This window comes from Alexandromys fortis, unplaced genomic scaffold (genome assembly GCF_014885135.2).
Source record: "Alexandromys fortis isolate MF-2015 unplaced genomic scaffold, M_Fortis_MF-2015_v1.1 scaffold_87, whole genome shotgun sequence".
Lineage (NCBI taxonomy): Eukaryota > Metazoa > Chordata > Mammalia > Rodentia > Cricetidae > Alexandromys > Alexandromys fortis.
In genome coordinates this window covers 4,255,839-4,275,134 of record NW_026067971.1, presented here as the reverse complement: position 1 = coordinate 4,275,134, position 19,296 = coordinate 4,255,839, and the positions used below count along the sequence as shown (strand labels likewise).

General features: G+C 48.5%; 1 protein-coding gene and 1 non-coding gene across 8 annotated transcripts in view; both read right to left on the bottom strand.

Annotated features, from left to right (window-relative positions):
* Positions 1-5,928: 5,928 nt before the first annotated feature.
* Aff1 (ALF transcription elongation factor 1) overlaps positions 5,929-19,296 on the bottom strand; it is a 172,999-nt gene continuing 159,631 nt past the window's right edge. For 6 of the 7 annotated variants that reach the window (XM_050155848.1, XM_050155849.1, XM_050155852.1 and 3 more), the window contains 9 exons: positions 18,010-18,116; positions 16,838-17,084; positions 16,303-16,394; positions 15,990-16,050; positions 13,756-13,889; positions 13,200-13,271; positions 12,649-12,786; positions 11,001-11,224; positions 5,929-10,166 (listed from right to left, as the gene is read on the bottom strand). In XM_050155848.1, coding sequence (XP_050011805.1) covers positions 10,045-10,166; positions 11,001-11,224; positions 12,649-12,786; positions 13,200-13,271; positions 13,756-13,889; positions 15,990-16,050; positions 16,303-16,394; positions 16,838-17,084; positions 18,010-18,116 — 1,197 coding nt within the window. In that variant the 3' untranslated portion in view covers positions 5,929-10,044. Of the gene's footprint in view, positions 10,167-11,000; positions 11,225-12,644; positions 12,787-13,199; positions 13,272-13,755; positions 13,890-15,989; positions 16,051-16,302; positions 16,395-16,837; positions 17,085-18,009; positions 18,117-19,296 lie in introns of those variants that run through there. The other variant, XM_050155854.1, reaches the window with a different exon arrangement.
* LOC126509763 (U6 spliceosomal RNA) lies at positions 11,929-12,036 on the bottom strand. The gene has a single exon (XR_007594251.1). It is a non-coding gene; the product is annotated as a U6 spliceosomal RNA (small nuclear RNA).

Genomic DNA, 19,296 nt, shown 5'->3' with positions numbered 1-19,296 from the left:
TCTGATGTAGCTGGCTGTACTTCAGCCATCCCTGCAAGCACTTAACCCCGACACTTGGCAGACCAGCTGCGTCTAGCTGAGCGAGGATGACCTGAAACGTGGCTGCTGTCAGCTTCTTGTCTCATAGATGGCTGGACACCTGTGGTTACTGTCATGCCTGTTTTTATTGTCCAAGCTAAGGATCTTAATATCTCATTTGATTATTTAGAATATTTTTCTGTTTTCTGTCTGGTGTACTCCATTTCTGATTTTTACTAGACAGTGGTCAGCTAACACGCTAAGCCTGTGCCCTTGCACCTGTGAATGCTGGCGGGCCTGACAACAGCAGAAGGGACATGCTTTGAGAGGTATGACTGCGGGCAGAGGAACAGCGTGCTCAGCATCCAGAGGGGCCTCCCAGGGCTCCTCTCGTTCACACCAGGATGTGCTGTAAACAACTGAAATTATGAGTGGAAAATAACATTTTTTCAAGACAGGCTTCTCTATGACTGTCCTGGAACTCGCTCTTGTAAACCAGGCTGGCCTTAGACTCCCAGACATCCGCCTGCCTCTGCCTCCCGAGTGCTGGGATTAAAGGTGTGCCCCACCGCCACCTGGCTAAAATTTTTAAAATGAGGTCTCGCTCTGTGTCACGTAGGTTGACATTGAAAACCAGGGCTCAGGGGATGCACTTGCCACCACCTGCCATCAAGCTGGGACTGTCATTGCACTGAACTCAACCTCTTGTGCATTAATTTAAGACACATTTTGGGGCTCCTTGTGTGGTTCCCCCATTTAGTGATTAAAGTCATACTTTATACTATATTGACACTCAGACTTTCTAAACAAATTGCCATTGTCTTTCACTGTTTTGTGTAACTAATTGTTTTTTTTTTGATGTTTGAGTAAATGTTTTACTCCTACAGAGTATAACTCATTTCCTTGATCCCCAAGTGAACTATGACCTTACAGTGCTGTTAAATGTCTACATAAGAGACTGTTGCAGCCACACAAAATGCTTTTATAAGTGATAAAATTGAGAATTTTCTTTGTTGCTTTTGTTTCTCTATGACTGATTTTAAAAAGTATTTAGTATCTAATTCATGCTGTATTGGTGCGGGATGTTTCAGGGGTTTCCTACCAGGCTTTGGGGGATAGAAGATTACAGGCCATCTGTTTAAGCTGGGGAGGGGCACACAGAGATGGAAGACATTGGAGTGAGGGGAAGCCAGCCTAGTGGAAGGCTGTGTGAAGAGCCTGTGGAAGCTTACCATCTCAAAGTCCAATTGCAAACTCTAAGTGGAGGGATAGTAGACTACAGGAAATACGGAAGAGAGAAGTGTACCGGAGGCTCATAGACTAAGTGAAGATTGGAGAGGATGGTGAGTGGAGAAGGGGGCAGGAGCAGTGGGTGCAGGATGGACAGGATGGGGGGGAGGGGAGGAGGGGGCAGGAGTGAATTAAGCCAAACTAAAGCTGTATGAAAATGCCTTATAGAAACGCACTACTCAGCTAATTTTAAAATCTAACTTAAAAAGTTTGAGTGGAATTACCCTGCATAGGTGGACGATTCAGCTCCCAAAAGAAAACCACAGTGCGAGGCACAAGATGCTCCCACTGAGTCACTGTCAGCGCATTGGAGGCTCCCAAACAGAGCAGGTGGTGGCCACGCCCTCTGGCTACCCACCGTTTGCTTTCCCTTTACTTAGCGTGTGCACATGCATGTGTTGCTTGGTGGGGCATTTACCATAGTAACGGGAAACAAAACAAACTTAATTTGCTTTGTTTAAAATTTAACCAGTTTTACATATAAAATATTTGTAAATATTAATTACACATTTTTCCTTGGTCTCTGAGTTTAAAATGTGTGTGTGTGTGTGTGTGTGTGTGTGTGTATTTCTAGAGAGTCTAATGTTTCATTTAATTTTTTGTATAGCAAACTAGGGAGGTATTCTCTTTGGCTGTTTGAAATTTCATATTCCTTTTCCGTGTGTATGTATGTTGTATATATACACTGAAATTTGACTGTTGTCCATTTTAAGCAGTATATTTTGTCTGCCTGCTATAGCAGTTCTGTTGCCTGGGACTTTGTTGAGCTGGGTTTTGTCTATTTGCAATTCTGGGAATCAGACCTAGGACCCTGCTTCCTCTCCTAGTGAGCCTCATCTTCACCCTTGGGTTCTGAGACAAGAGTTCTGTTAGTGCAGGCTGACCTGGACTGTGGGATGCCACCTCAGCCTCTCGGGAGCCGAGTTGGTGTTCACACCATGCCCAGCTCAGAACGGTCTTGGGCTCCACAGATTTGTAGCTGTTTCAGATACTGCCTTAGTTCCCTCGTTCTCCCCTGCTGTTGAAGTGGGCAGAACTGTACTAGTTGTAGCTGGTTCCTCAGGGAGCACCTAGGACTCTAGTTCCCCTTCCTGGTGAGTCAGCCCACTATGCACATTGAATGGGTTTTATGCCTTGGTTGCTCGGGCAACGTGGGGGAGGGTACTGACGGAATTCAGAAATGCTACCAGTATTATCTCCCAGAACCCCTTCCTTTTTAGTTTTTTGGCTTTTGAGACGGCAAAAGTTTCTCTCAGGTTAGTCTTGAGTTTACTACATAGCTCAGGGCAGCCTTGAACCTGCCACAGTCCTGCCTCAGCATTCCCAGGGCTTAGATAGAGGTGAGTACCATCACACAAAACTGTTAAGGCCCTGACCTGTAAGGTGGTCTCAGCAGTGTGGCTATCCCCCGCCCCCCGAATCCAGAATGAAAAGCACTCTTGCCTTGAGTGAAGACTCACCGTTCTCACGCTCAGCACCACATTCTCGTGAGGTCTGCTGACTGTCCTAGAACGAGCATCTTCACATGAAGGCTCTCACTGTAGCCCTGGCTGGTCTGGAACACACTCTTCAGACCAAGCAATCCTTGGACTCACCTGTATGCCTCCCAAGGCCTGAGATTAAAGTTGTATGCCGTCACCCTCACCTTGAGTGAACTTTGGTCAAATACTTATCACCCTTAAAGTTTCTTGAGTGAATTTGATGATTAAAAAAAAAAAAATTAGGCCCAGTCTGGTGACTTGGTGCAGATAACCTGTCACTCACTGCACAGTGCTTTTCTTTCCCCTGAATGTGTCCCTTTGTAAAATGTTACATTGAACCTTGGGTTTAGAAAGCTAACAGTATCCATTTTTTAAAAATTTTTATTTGTTTATATTTATTTATTATGTATACAATGTTCTATCTGTGTGTATGCCTGCAGGCCAGAAGAGGGCACCAGACCTCATTACAGATGGTTGTGAGCCACCATGTGGTTGCTGGGACTTGAACTCAGGACCTTTGGACGAGCAGGCAATGCTCTTAACCACTGAGCCATCTCTCCAGCAGCGGGTGCACTGAGGTGCGGTGAGTCATCAGAAGTGCCTCAGGCAGACCAGGAAGGAATTCTGACTGGAACTTTATAACTGTTTCAGAATGAGTGGTACTGATTACAAACAGCAAAGCCTTTCCCCTGGCCCTCTCTCCCCACCCAGCCACTGGCCACCAGCAGTAGAACCAGAGGCAGGACCGACTGGGTCACTTGGGGCCTAGTGCAGGTCTTTGAGGTCAGCTCTGTGACACTACAGAATTGAGCCAGTTCTTCCTAATTCAGACTTGAAACGCTTCATCCCCTCCCCGAGTTACCCCAAGCCCTTCCTTTTCTGGGCAGTGGCCACAGATCTGGTGGTCATCTATAAATATGTCACAGTAATGCAGTGGTCTTGACTCATGCACAGTCACACGTGTTCCAGACGGTCTTCCGTACATGCACACAGCACATCTCACTGGCACCATGGTGGCTCTGAGCAGTGCCGTTGTGTGGGTGAATGCCGTGATGATGAACCGTGTTTTCTTACCTGTGCTTCTACAAGTAGAATTGCTGGGGTTTGAGTAACTTGATTTTAACTTTTTAAAACCCTGACACACTGCTCTGTCAAGTGGGTATGCCATATTCCACCAGGAAAAAAATTCTCAGTTCTCTTAATTCCCCCACCCTCTGGCGTTGTTACGTGAAATGTCATTGTGGTTAAAGCCAAAGGAAACATTTGCCATCTAGTGGCCAATTCTGCACATTACATCTGGGAAACTGGCCCTAGTGAGAGGCCTAACTTCAAAACGGGCTTGTTAAAATTTGTATTTATTTTGTGGTTTTCTTTCTGTCAGCATACTAAGAACAACCTGAGCCCTTGTTTAAAATGGTCTTCTTTTCCACTATTGACAACTCAGATGATAGACTGGTAGCTTTTTATATAAAATTAAACTCATAATTGGTTCTTCTTAGGGGCAGCCCAGGAACAGGGAAGGGGGTTTAAAGCGTTCATCCAGAGGAGCCACGTGGCCTTTACAGCTAAACTAGAACTGTCTGGGAATGTGTTTCCAGGCCCACACGCCTGTCTGTCAGAAGGGCAAAGGCCTCCATTATGAGAGCCTTGGTGTCTCTCCTGAGTCTCAGCTTCAGCAGAGTGTGGTCTGCCGGGAAACTACACCTGCTCAGAGCCCTGCTGCTAAAACCAAACAGCTGGAACATAGACCTCCAATGAACCTGAGCCCTGAAATCGCTCTGGTGGGCCCTAGACAGAGGTCTCTGCAGGTAATGCAAACTCCCACAGCATCTAAATGCCTGGGCCATGCCCCTCACTGTACTCGGACACAAGGGCCACAGAAGATGCACAGTATGGTTGCAGCCATGCTTAAAAACCTACTCACGCCCTGGAGGGCAGCGGGGACTTCTACAGTGGCGCCGTGGCTGTACTGCAGGTGTCCAAGAGGCACACGCTGAAACTCTGAGATGTGTGCCGCTTACCTACACTTGCACGCAGAATGGTCAGTATGGGGTATACTGCACTGCTTGTTCTGTTTCCTGTATGTACCGGGACGGACGCATCTTTGCACTCCGTAATCCACTTCGAGAATTTACCCGACAAGTAGTCTGATGTTTCCTCACGTGCTTTGTTTCAGGGCGATTCACGGACGTTTCCTTTATACCAGTCGTTCTCTGCCTTCCTGATGCCGTCTCTCTCTCTCACACACCCTGGCCACAAAGTCCTTTTCATTGCTACTTCATAACTATAATTTTGCTACTGTTATGGATCGTAATACAAATACTTTGAGAGAGATAGGTGTGGCAAAGGGTCGCTACCCACAGGTTGAGAGTCATTGCTTTGTGACATCCCGACAGTCTCGGCGCCTGACAGACGCTGGTGAAAGGAGTACAGCCCCTGCCGACGTCTAAGGTCGTCCAAGTCTCTGTGACAGAAACATCACACGGAGGACTGTCTTTGATGGCTCATCTCTCAAGGCCCCCTTCAGCTGAGATCTGTGTCAACAGCACAGGCTCCCACTTCCCACACCAACGCTACTCACCTTGCTTGCTCCATGGGTCTGTGTCATCAAGACTAAGAGGAGGAAAACTGAAAATGGGGTTAAACCAATCTCCATGGCCTTTTTAGTCTGATGGAGTAGAAAGCACATGAACGAAAAGACCAGAGAGGTTAAGTCACACGTCCAAAGCCACGGAGCTTAGGGAGCTGAGGTTCAAATCCAAGAAGTCAGAGCTGGAGTCTTGTTGCGGTGTTTCCTAAGGGCCAGAAGGCCTCCAGCCCTTCAGCGCTGGCTGAGGACTCCACAAGCTTGTCTGCTACAGCAAACTGAAGCATGTGACGTGGCATTCTTTCCTCCTTTCCTCACATCAACAATCTGAATGCACCGTGGACGCAGCGGAAGTCGTGGGAGCGTGAGAGACAACACTGACTGGAGCTGGCAGCTTTGCAGGCTGCCTGGTGTAGCCATTTGTGGCAGCGGTGGGAGGGTGAGGCAGGAGGACCTGTGAGCCCGAGCTGGGCCTTGGTGTCAGACAGGCCCTGGCCCAACAAACAAACAAGCATCACCATATTTGAGCAAAATAAAAACCACAGTTTCAACTCCAATGATTTCTCTAAATTTTTATTAAATATTTTTTCTACAGTTTGATCTCGTGGAAAGACTGTGAAGATGAACAAGTCAATTGCATTTAAAACAGCATTTAATCCTCAATACAGAGAAGAACAAAAGATCTGTGGCACATTATCTTTGGAAAGATCTTTTGCAGATTTTCTTTTAAAAAAAATTCTCACAGATCATGTCTGCCTCTTTCAAAGGATTCTACAAGGCAGCTAAATTTTATTCACAAAAGCCCCAAGTTTGCAGTCTCATTGCTGAAGCTGATAAAAATGTGGTGTTTCCACTGTTGCTTTCCATCTTCACCGGGAGCAGAGGCTCCCCAGCCTGCACAGACCCATTGTGTTCCATGGTAATCAAAGGAAAACAAACCGGTGATTTGCAGTATCACCTGGGCAACCTATTCCTTTTTAAAGCAATTTCAATAATACCAAGATTTGACTTTCCTCTAACATTACAAGAAAGAAAATATATAATATATAATATAATATATAATGGTAATAAATAAAAAAAGGCAACCCTGCTCAGGTATCATCCAAAACATGATCACATTCAGAAAAAATTAAAACAAGATTCAGAGCAGACATTGCACACACCCCAGCATGAGACTGTGAGGGTGTGCAGTATTAGCAATACACGTCGTGGCCTGAACAAAAGGCAAACCTAATACTGCCTGTATTGAGTATTGCTAAAACACCTAGGCAAAGCGAGTTCATCTTCCTCAGGTCAACCACGGTGCGGCCCAGCAATGCAGCGAGGCCTGCGTGTCAGTGGCCTTATTCCAGTGTCCGTCCTATGGACAGATGTAGCAATATCCAGGCTCGCAAGGAGCTCTAAGCTTCCTTCCCGTCCTCTGGCTCCCTCTTAGGTAGGGAAAGAGGCACTTTGGTCATCACAGTGACTGCAATGTGGGACGCACAGTGGAACAAAATATAGTGTGTCATTCACCCCTAGGAAACTCACAGCCGCCTGAAGAAATGTGCTTGTCAATCATCAGAAGGGCGTGGCCACAGGTGTCTGTTCTCAGTGGGAAGCCAGCATGACCGGACTGCACACTGGAGGACCACCTGGCAGAAATACCCCAACATCATGCCCTTCTGCCCTTTAACATCCCTTAAGGCACAGGAAACGTCCTCACACCCATTATTTCCAAATAGACCAAAACCAACAGGAGGAGAGGAGGCAGGGAGAAGGAGGCATCCAAACAGAACCTACCCTCTCCACAGCTGCAGAGCGGTTGGCTCATTCTCAGTGAGGAAAACCTACACTTCTCTGTCTCTAAAAGGAGCCTGGAATATTCTCGGGAAAGAATGAACAACGAAGTGGTGGACTGGTAGTGTTGGGAAAGGTAGCTCACCAAGAGGAGGGATTCGCAGCAGGGGGCATGGAAAGAGTTTAGATATTTTTGTAAAGCCCAACTCATTTACCTTAAGATGCACAGACAGACCTCAGACTTGACAAAGCAGCAAAGTAAACATCAGCCCTTGAAGCCGTGGCAAAACAAAGAGCATCACTTCAGAAGCTGTTTGGTCAACAAAGGCACAAATACGTCTAGACGAATCTCATCCTCTGCATCGGGACCGTAGCTGTGCAGCGCACAGCGCTTTCTAAGCAGGAATCCTAAGGGTGAGGTCCTGTCCCTAACATGAATACATAAGGTGTCAGTTAAGGCACATTTTCAATCAAGACGGGGAAGAGCCCACTCTAAACATCCTAAGACCTAGAATTAGAGCGCACAGAGGGGTGGGTGGGGTCCTTTCTGTCCAGAGGATACACTTGCCGTGCAATCCCTGCTCCCACGGGGCCTGCCCTCTTGGCACCATGAAGGAGAACAACTGGTTCTAGCGACAGGATTTTTTATGATCTAGAAGGGCTTCTACATGTATGGCCATCCACACCCGTTGTAAGGCAAAGGCAAGACTGCCCTTCACTCTTCAACACGCCGCCTCCCTCACCAGGAAGTATATACTTTTCTACGGTTGTAGCATCACGCATTCAAGGGGTTCATTTTATAGTCCTTCCGGATGAATCGCCTTGGGAAAGTGCTGCCCTGGGGAACTGTGAGCATATAGTGAAAAGTGCAAAATTGTTTACATGATCTTCAGGTTTCCACATTGAGCAGCAACAGCACTCACCGGCCACTGTGTTCCCTCTCTTTCTCATCTACACACCAAATTACTACAAACAGGTCTGTCCAAGTTCATTAGTTTTCAAGGTACAAATGAAACTGGAGTCTAGAGTTGAGAGAAAACATCCAGTACAAAGGACGAGGCAGCCCGTTCTTCCTGCACGGGCTGAGCGTGTTCAGTCAAGGGGCACAGTGGGCCACTGGCAGGACACACATGCTTTGGCAAAATCTGTCTAGACTAGAACCGGTCACAACCGACGGGCAGCTCGTTTCCACGGTACAGCAAGGGATACAGACAGCCATGGGAGAAGGGAAAAGAGCCGTGTGTGATTACACGAGCCAGACTCTGCTCGAGAGGTGACGAGGACGACTGACCACGTGCTCAGTGAACAACAACTTTACAGGAAACAGAGACGCACAGGGCAGCCATTTCTCTGGCTCCATCCAAAGCAGGCCGAGAGGCCGAGGAGGGACGCACCAACACCTGGCACCACACCCACCTGCAGCCCCTGTGTGGATTTACCAAGATAAAGTCGTCCCCCACTCCGGGGACCTCAGGCATCCTCATAAGATGGGTCTTCCGTCTCCACTCATCTCTGGATACAAACACACAGCAAGGCTGGTAGCAAGTGGAGATGGGTGGGAAGGGGGGAGGGGAAAAACAGTCATAACACGTGCAAATTCTACTTTCTGCAGGGGTAGAGAATTGGCTTTTAAAACCGCTACGCTCAAGAGCATTCCAGTACTCACTTCTGACTCTCAGTGAAAGGCCTGTGCTTATGGGCAGGTGTGAAGTCCGTGTGTGCTCTCACTCTGTCAACGTGGACTTGATCAATGGGGGCGGGTATGGCTGGGGAAGGTCACAGGTCTTCAGTATCCAATCACCGTACCTGAGAAGTCGGTCTGGACTGAGGGTGTGTGGTAGTGGATTCCCAAACCCCAAATCTCCATATTCTTTTGGGGAGGCAGTATCCCATGGATAATCAACGGGCTTTGGAAGGTTGAGTTTTGCTATAAATATAAAATAATTTGTAGCAGAAAAATACAGCTTCTGTAGGAAGACCTCACTTTCGTTGACTAAGGACAACGAGTTGCCACAGCACTGTCGGCACCGGGGACTCTGACAGATGAGGAAGTCCGTCCGCCTCCCACCCAAGGCAAACAACAGTGGCTCCCTTTGCCCACATGCACCACGGGTGCTGCTTAGCCAGTCACTTTCCAGGAGTGTGGTGGCGGGAGGCAGGGAGTGCAGAACTTTCTGGGATGTGGGGAAGACCATAAGATGGATCCTGGATCTAGACGCTGCCACTCTAGGACAGACCCGAGGAAGCCAGAGCTAGACAGTGCAGGACTCTAGGCACTGGGGACGGGGGCGGCCCCTTCAATCCTCTAAAGGATGACACTGTCATCAGAGCCACTGTTCACTGCAGGAAGTAGCACAGTGGAGCTTCACGACTTCTGCTTTACAGGTGGCCATCACAATTTATTAAACAATATTTTCTTTAAAACTTGAAAAGAAAAAAATATATCAATAAAACCCTTCACCAAAAATTATTATTTGAAAAAAAAATTCCTTCTGGAAGTGAACTTATATGGCCACTGAGATGACAGGAATCTGCTGTGGACCAGAAACTGCTTCTCGTCCTTTCCTCTGCAAATTGTATCCTATTGTTCAAACAAACAGAAAAACAAACAAACAGAAATGTCGCTAGACCATCCATGTGCCAGCTAGGCTCCAATTGCACTTCTGTCCTTCCGTTAGGAAAGGCAGATCATTTCCCACCATCCGCTCTGCTAACCAGTGTCCAACCAATGGCCACACAGCTCTTGTGGGTTTGAGTGGGCAAGCATTCTGGCCATCTCATGGTGTTTCACTTCTTGAGTGTGCCATCCCAGTCGGACAGCTGTCTACACTGATCAAGGCTTCCAATTGTGCAAAGACATTCCAAGGCATCAAGTAATCCCAGCCTGTACTAGGGAGTTTTGGGAGCTTGTCTCAGCCGCTGCAGACCTTGTCTTGTGTAGTGCACCAGGTCCACCAGGCTGCTGTTGAGGGCCAAGATACGCACCTTTGTGCTGAGCTGAGCAAAGAAGTCTGCAATCAAATCCAAATCCAACATGAGTAAATACTTGTACAGATCACATTACAATGAAAACAAAGTCTGGAGGTCGTATACCCACAGCATCCTGTGGCTTGCCTAGCATGAAGCTGTGAATGGCTAATTCTTGACAGCCCTCCCTTCTGAGTAAAACCCGGAACTCACACCTAGAACAGTGGTGCGTGTGTCTGACTGGTGCGCCGTGAGCAACGGGTGCATGAGAGGAGAGGGGACAGTTTGCCAAGAAGGCTAAGAGGCTGTGGGGAGATCGAGAGCTCCGGCGCTCGAGAGCTCCTGCGCCCGCCATCTTCTTCCACCAGGAAGCAAACCTAATTGTGGCCACTGGGCACTTGTATATTCACTTTCCCTGACTCAAGCCTGGATGGAGTTCCCGGTCCTTCCCAATTAGGTCTCAGTGATATTTGCTATGCTGTATGTCTTCGACTGTAGCTAGCCATCGTAACTAATGCTGGAAACACACAAACTCAACCCTGGGGCCGTGCCGCTCCATCCCAAGTGTGCTGAGCCAGGGGACAGCCGGAGCACAGCTCGCTTGGCTCTGCTCTTTTCGCTAACATTTCAGTTCAGGCTGAAACAACGATGCCAACATCCGAGAGGAGGCGGAGTGCTAAAGGCAGAGATCTAGCCTCGGGAATCTAGCTCACACCACAGACCTCAAGGAAGATCTGGAACTTGGTTATAAAGCAGAGCAGAGGGACTAGGAAGAGAGACTGCCCGTCTCTCTTTTGCTTCGTGAGAGAGAATGTAAACCTGGACCGAAACACCTCCCACCCGCATGCCACACTGGCTGCTGCCACAGAGCCCCTCACCTTTATTCTTCTTTGTAAGGGCCTCTGCCTGATCCCACAGATCAAAGGCCTTAAGGACGTGGGATGTGAAGTTGACATAGGCGGAGGTCATGTTCTGGATGGTGACTGGGGTACTGATGGTGGCCGTCACCCCACTGCTCCCCATGCTGCCAACACTTGACTGGGACCCCACAGAGCTGGCAGGAGAAGGCATTGGGGAGAGGGGAGACGGAACGCCTGTGCTCCTGCAAGGATGGAGAGAGACGTGCAGATCACAGACCAGCCTCTAGACTGCAGTCTAAATTTCAGGGTGTGTGCCCCCAAACAGTAATCACTGCTAAAGTCACTCCTACAAGATCAAAGGCACATCTGGAAGACTGACCTGGGTTCCCACCACGCTCTTCTGGACTCAGACTTCATATGTGACTCCCTCCCTCATCCCTCTGCCGAGCTAGACACTAAATCGAGGCCTCACACATGGTAGGCAGGAGCCTCTGAGCTCAGACCTGACTCTCAGACCCGTGGAGCCACACAGAGCCACTGCCTGAATCACTTACTATACCTTTCTCTTTCTTTCCCTGGGTCACAGCACCATAAAGGTGAAGTGCATGCCTGGTTCTGAAAACTCCTCCTGGGTCAGTAACACAGATCAAACAGACCAGCAGCAGCCTGGGCACAGTGACTGGTGTTCAGGAGCCCCACGACCTCTCGCTCCTGTTCCTGGCTGATGGCCTGGTTCTACAAGTTTACATGCTTCAGTTGGGTCAGAGGATGAAAAAGCTCCATCACGTAAGCATGACAAAAGATGGAAAGACGGGTCAGGCAGACGCTGCCATGCGGTCAGAGCTGCCCAGAGCAGCGGTCACTGCTGCATCCTGGCAGTGCGAGGGTTATAATGAAGCCACCCTAGCTAAATCACATGACTGACAGCATATGCCCTTGGTCTAGGCTCCATTAGGATTTTTTTTTAATGGAACATTTCACAATCCTTGCAAAAGGGCTATGCTAATCTTCTCTGTATTGTTCTGATTTTAGTATATGTGCTGCCAGAAAGGGCAAAGGACATTCTGTAAGAGGCCGCTTGAAGACCCTCCCTTTCTGATTGCTACAAATGGGTCTGTATTATATTTAATGCTCTCTAAAAGCAAGGCCCAGAAGAAACAGGACTCCGTGACGGACAAGAAACCAAACACGGGTGCAGTGCTGTATACACTTGGGCGGTGGGACAGAAAGAGCACAAATTTGGGGGCCAGCCTGGGTTATAGAGTGAGTTCCTGTCTTAGACAACAAATTGCACTGGGCAGGACCATGAGAGACACATTCCAACATTCACCTGACAGCGCAAGCGAGCGGTTTCTGTTCGCAGAGTATGTGCTGGCAGCAGTAGGGGAATCTTACATGTGTGAGGAATCCTCAGAAGGTCAGTACTGGCTGTAATTTTAGGCAACCCACTGGGGATCTTGGGACGTACCTTTCAGCAGGTAAGAGGGGACCACTGTACCCTGTATGTTATCACATCAGCCTAAACGGCTTCGGTTTAGGGATCCAGTGCACATGAGGGCCAACTACATGATTTCTGAAGAACCCAAAGTCACATGCACATAAAGCGTCACACAAGCAAGAGGTGAATGACACGGCTGGGCATTGTTTAGCCATACTTAACACTTGCCTTGCCATGCACGGAGAAGGTGCCTGGGCCACTTTGGAAGAACTCTTGAAGTGGTCACTAAGCGTGCGAGAATACTTCATTACTACGTCCTTTTTACATCGAAACATCGCCATGTTCACCAGGGACTGGCAACGCAAACTGCAAACAAAACCAGAGGTTACTCTGAACTGTGGTGACCTCAAGGCCAGCACTCCTGCCTTGAGAGACTCTGCCAAGCGGCCCTTGTGAGCACGCTGGGTTCTCCCCTCGGGCACAACACTGCACTCCACATTGCCACGCTGGCAACAAGTGCACAAACATCGCTTGAGTCCTGAGACCAGAGAGCCCCCCAGGGGGCAGAAGAGCACGGCAGACACCATTTCCTGATGACCATGGTCACGTTCACCTGCCTCCTGCCAGTTGTGGTGCTGCACACCTTTAATCCCAGCACGGGCAAGGCAGAGGCAGGTGCATTTCTATGTAGACCAAGCTGGTCTCAAACTCAAGGGTTTTTTAGATAAAGTTTAATCAAAGGAAAGTGCTATTTATATAATGAATCAAATTTTACACACCATAAAACGGCAAATATCTTTTCTTGTGCTGGCGCCGTGGTATCTGAGAAGGGTTTTAGTGACATTGTGAACCTGCAGGGAGACAAAAGTGTCTGAGATTAAACAGGTCGGGTACAGGAGCCCGGGTGTGCTGGCCGTCCTAGCTCCCTCTCCGGTTTCCAGAGGAAATGAAGATGTGTTGTGTGCGGCACAGAAGCGCAGGGGTTAAGAGCAACCACAAGCCACTCAGAAGACCTGGCCCTGAGCCTGCTCTCTCCTGCAACCAAGCTTGACCACATCCTCACTAAACCCCTGTGACATGCAGGGAGCATGGACTGGAGGAGACATCTGATAGGAAACCTAAGCTGGGAAAAGCACCCTCCCGAGACTCGGTGTTCTCTTCAGAGCACTCGCCAAAATGGCCTTGTTGCACCCAGTTATGCTGTGTGCCCTGGTCTACAACACACTTTAATTCGGAAAAAGGTAACAGAGCCTGGGTCGCGACAGGCAGGTGCTGTCCTCACACCCAGAGAGGAGAAAGGCAGGTCTGGAGGACGCTCAACACCCCATTACTTACCTAATGAGGTCTATGGTTTCTGAGTAGACAGCATACGCCGCCTTTGCTGAGCCTTCTGACTCCTTAGCCATCCCACACTCAATAAAAGACAGGACGGCTTCCAAATACTTGAAGGCCTTTCCAGTCTTGTCCGCCTGTGGGGGAAGACACAGGCTCTGTGAGACCACAGGGAGTGCCCGCTCAGTTTCTTACCCACACATTCTGCCCTGGAACTTCTTTATGTACTCCTGATTAGAGAGACATGAGAAAGAACAAACAGAACAGATGAATAGCCATAGTGGTCAGCTCTGACCTATGGAAAGAGTCTTCTAGCAAAAATTCACAAGGAAAAAGAAAGGAATCCTATATTAATATGATTCTCGGAACTGCACCAAACAAAAGGGCACAGCCCCATTAGTGGCTGTGATCCAGTCACTCACAGGCTACCTCCGAGAAGCAGGCGAGCCAGCATCCAGAGCAGACATGGGTTTCCTTGTGAAGGTTGAGGCTTATCATCTCGTATAAAATATCTCACTGATCACTTGATGACTTGGAGCCCGACAGACTATTAATCTCCTTTGGCATGTTGGTGTTTTTGTACAAGGACATGCCCTGGGCCAACAAGGACAAACTCTCGAAACCCCCTCAAGGAAATGTGTGAATATGAACATACTGGATACTGGTGGTCTGCTACCATCCTGAAGACACAGTGGGTCACTTGATCTTGCTGAGTGGCATGCAGCCAGTTCAGCTGAGCGGTAATGTGGCAAGCGGTCCGTTTCCCTGCATGTTGCATATGTATCACACACTGAGCGCATCTGGCTAACATGGGTCAGCTTGTAGGTGTTGCTAATGCTCCCATCTGCTGTGTTCCAAAGGGGAGAAAACAGCAAAGATGCACATGGGAAACAGGCTGATCCCTCTCAGGCTGCTCTGGATTTCCATGTGTTGCCGCTGTGTGCCAGGGGTAGGGAAACGGCTCTCCCCTGCTACTGCGACCTGCATCTTACCACCACTAGAGGGATAAACTGGTGTGTCACACGCACGTCCGTGCACATACACAAGCATGTGCTTGCATTTCAGACACTTCAAAGCTCTTCTGAATACCGACACAGTCAAAAGCTAATGGTGTCTAAGGCCAGGTAAGCTTTTGGTATCTGCTTATGGTGCACAGTAGTCGCCCCCAACAGAAAGAGTTGTGCAGCTCCTGCAGCAGCCTGGCACTGGAAAAGAGGCAGCAGAGAACACAGCGCTGCTTGGCACGAGCTGAGCTGTCACACGGCCCACGTCTGGGGGAGCGGCAGTGCTAGGGCCAAAGGGGACGGCTGAGATCCCTCACAGCACAAGGACCATTTTATCAGGGAACCCACAACCTTGGGTAGAAAGGCACAGGCCAAAGTTACAATGGGCAAAAGGGGACAAAGGAGTCAAGTCACAAAAAGCCAACAGGTTTGCACGTGGCTCCAGAGGCAGTCTGTCCAGAGAACCTTCCAGGAGGCTAATGACATGGCCCAGTGGGCAAAAATGCTTGCTCCCAAGCCTGACGACAGGGTCTGACCCCTGGAACCCCCACGGTGGACAGAGAGAACTGACTTCTGAGAGCTGTTGCTGACTGTGGCACAACCCTCACCCCAAAAAACGTAAGACTCAGGGCACATGTGACCCCACTAAATTGCTGCACGGACGTAAGACCACACTTGATGTCTACAGTTGACAGCAAACCATCCCCCTTGCAGAAGTTCAGAGGCTCACAGGTTAGGAGAGTTGCTGCAAGCGAGGACATGTTTATAGCCTGCACTGGCCACTGCCTTCCCATGGCCAACTAGCATGCAAAAGATAACGGTGGGGTGCAAACAGGCTTCCTCACCTTGTACAGTGTTGAGAGTGGAGACAGACTGATTTAATAATAATTCATTTTGTGCATCTCAAGGACAAATGTAGTGAATTGGGGGGAAAAGCATTTATGCATGAAACCAACATCCCATAAACCAACTTCTACTCAGTTTGTAAGTCTGTATACAGTCAGACTGCACACTGCCCCCCTAAACGACCTGGGGTCTCAGTCACGAAGACCCTGATTATCCTGCTCACATTACACTGTGGCTAACAGCAGCCATACCCCTCCTGCTGCCCCCACCCCTGAACCCACTGTCACATGGTCCTCCCACCTGCTGCCCCATCCATATACGCCAAGGTGGGGAACATGGCAGAACAGAGACCCCAGTTTAACCAAGGACATAAAAACCAAGACTGACCATTGCCTCTGCTTTGGACTTCAATTTTTTAGCCTCCTTCATATGAAAATCAGCTTGCTGTCTGCAAAAATAAGGAAGAAAGACAGGTGTGAGTCATACAAACCGAAAATGTCTACCTGGGGCAAGAAAAGATGAAAAAGGAGAAAGGGGGGGCAGGGAGAAACAAAGCGGGGAGGGGAAATAAAGGGAGTGAAGCAAGAGAAAAGGGGGTGGGGTGAAATAAAGGCAGTAGTGTAGGGCTGGGGAAGAAGGGGTGGGGGAAGCAAAGGGGGAGGGGTAAGGGGAAATAGGGGAGGAGGAAAGGGGCACTTACCTGTCAGGCTTCACTTGTGGCTTCCCTGGTTTACAGTTACCATTTGGCAAAGAAGGCACTGGGAACGGGTTTGCGGGTTCTCCAGAAGACCCCTTGAAAACACATGCACATCACCCCTCAGCAGAGAGGATCACTGCCCCAGCAGCAACCACGGTGTGCCCAGTAAGTCAGACCGTGGTTGAGCTAGGGATTTAACTGGAGCTACAGGGGAAGAGCAGGGAACACCCAACGAAGCAGTAGCAGTCTTCCCGCCCCCAGCACGCCCCAGGCTAACTGGAAGCCAGGTCTCTTGACTTATTCCTTATGATCAATAACTGAAGTATCCAAGAAGAACTGAACTAACCCATTTCTCACGCCAAGCATCTGAACCTGCGGCAGAAATGCATTATGAACCCGAGTCTGATTTTTCCTCTGGTTTGCTTTAATAAAGGGCTCCTCCCCCATTTGCTCTTTAAACCCAGCTAGAGTTTGTCAAACTAAAACAGACCAATGTCCTGGCCACCCTTGTTCTGCCTCGCCCATCTCTGCTGCTTACTTTGTGCTCCGAGCCCCTGGCCTGCACTTTTCTGTGCTTGGGAACAGAGGAGTCCTTGTTGCCCTTGGTACTGCTGGCACTTTTGGGAGGATCCTGACCACAGGCTTCTGCATCCGGTTTTGACCTCTTGTGTGCAGTTTTGGTTGACTTCTGGGAGGAGGAAGACGACGAGGAGGAGGAAGAGGATGACACAGGTGGAGGAGGAAGCATTTCCTTTCTTGAGGACTCCGAGGAGGGCCTGGGAGTCCTGGGGAGCAAGGGCAGTCAAAGCAGAATACACATCACCTTCTGTCCTTTGATTGCGCTGCGGAAGGGTCAGGTTTGAGGGTTGCTGCCCTGTGAGGTCTCACAACCTGGAGTTTTCACTAAGCTGGAAGTCTCTGACCACCCCATCTCTCATCTATCTGTGCTTTACCCTGACAAAAAGGCAGCCTGGGCTGCTGATGCCACCTCTGTCACACACACTCCTGTGTCTGCTGCTATGCTCCCCCTGCCTACCCCCACCCCCAAAAATGCCCTTGTGTTTGCCTAGTCTCTTGTGAGGAAATTTCTTGAATAAGCCCGAGAAAGTAAGTTACTGTTTATGGTCACACCGCCTTGACACTACTCTGACATCTGCCACGTCTGTTTCACTCACGCACGAAAGCCGCGTAGCTCTTGTCTCTAAGGCAGGCACTGAGCCTGAGCTACTCCAAGTCCAAGCAACACCCAGCAGGAGGAACCCAGGGCTTTGAGCAGATTTTCCCCATTTTCTATCCTGCTAATATAGCAATAGTGTTTTCTTCTCTGTCCCTATGCCTACACAGTAGTAGGGATTAAATCAGTCTAAGCCCTCATTGCCTACTATAAGTGCTCCTCCATGGCAAGAGAAATCCAGCAAGAGACAGCTGGGAGGCAGAGCACCCTGCTTAGCTGGTCCCTGAGCTCACCCTCAATGCCACTATAAAGAGTAGTCCTCGGAAATGTTCCTTAGTGGAAATGTTTTCGCTAAGTCTGTTTGCTGATAGAAGTGCCAGTTCTCACGAGGCCTCTGTGGACAAGACCTACACGAATGAACCATTAGCTCCCAAGTCACCAGTGCCAGGGCGGGTTCTGGTGCAGGAGAAAGCTCTCTGTCCTGTCACCCCCAAGGCCGATGAGCTGCCCCGGTTGATCCCACCTGCCTTACTCACTTCGTCTTGGAAGACTCGGTGTGGGAAGACGAAGACGAAGCACAGTGTGAGGGGACATCCTTCTGCAATCTGATTTTCTTGCTGTCACGGTCTGTTTCTGGGTCGCCCTGTTATTGTAAGGGAATAAGTACAGCTGCCTGTTAGAAGCCACCATACAAAGGGAGAAGAAGTACAGAAGTGGCCACAGCGACCTAAAGTGCCTATGGGGACATCTGTGCAGACGGTGCCCTCATTCACACTTGTGAGGCGGTGGGGAAAGCAATCTAACAAAGTAATGGGTTTGGGTGTGATGCGGTCAGTGTGCACATAATATACTTCGATCAGTGCCTTCTCCTGGCCGCCCTTGATGCCTGTGGGTTCCTTTTCTACTCTATGTCCATATGTATCCATATAGATGATCAGATAGACCCCATCATGTGTGAATATATTTATCTCCTGCTTTGTTATTCATGTGTGTGTCCCCTCTCCCGCTTTACCTTATACAGAGAGAGAGAGGTCTGTCTCTGTAGTTCCGGCTCTCTTGGCATTCACTGTGTAGACCAGGCTGGCCTCTAATTTAGAGAAACCCACCTGCCTCTGCCTCCCAAATGCTGAGATTAAAGGTGTGTGCCACAATACCCAGCGTGTCTTATAGTTTTAACTCTATGTTCCTCACATAACGAAACCCGTGGGATTTGTCTGAGTCTGGATAATTTCAATGATTTCTAGTCCCATCCATTTCCTGAAATGATTGCATTCTTCTTTATGGCTAATGAGAAACTCCGGGTTGTTCTAACTTTGGTGTAGTTTCTATTGAGACATATTTGGCACGAATAAAGGTCATTCTTCATACTCAGGCCAGGAAAGGTGTCAAGAATAACAGGTGGCAAGTGGACATAGACTTCAACACATCATGTTTCCAAATAGTTAAAACCATTACTATTACACGCAAGCACTCGGCACCTAAACGACAAAACATAAATCAATAAGTCATGTGTATTCATATAGAATGCGAGGTGACCTCATGCCGTCTTCTTGCTTATTTGAAAAGAACCGTCTACTTACAAAACTAATTTATTTTATGCTTAATCTTCAGAGTACAATACTTAAAATTTTCTCTACTAAAAAAAAAGAATACTATTAAAAAAGAAATGGGCTAGATGAACCCTGAATACCTTACAGAAACAACTACATATCTATCTGTATCATCTATATCTGTATCACCTATATATATATATATATATATATATATATTTATCATCTATATCTATATATACATATTATCTCTATCTAATCTCACATGTAAAA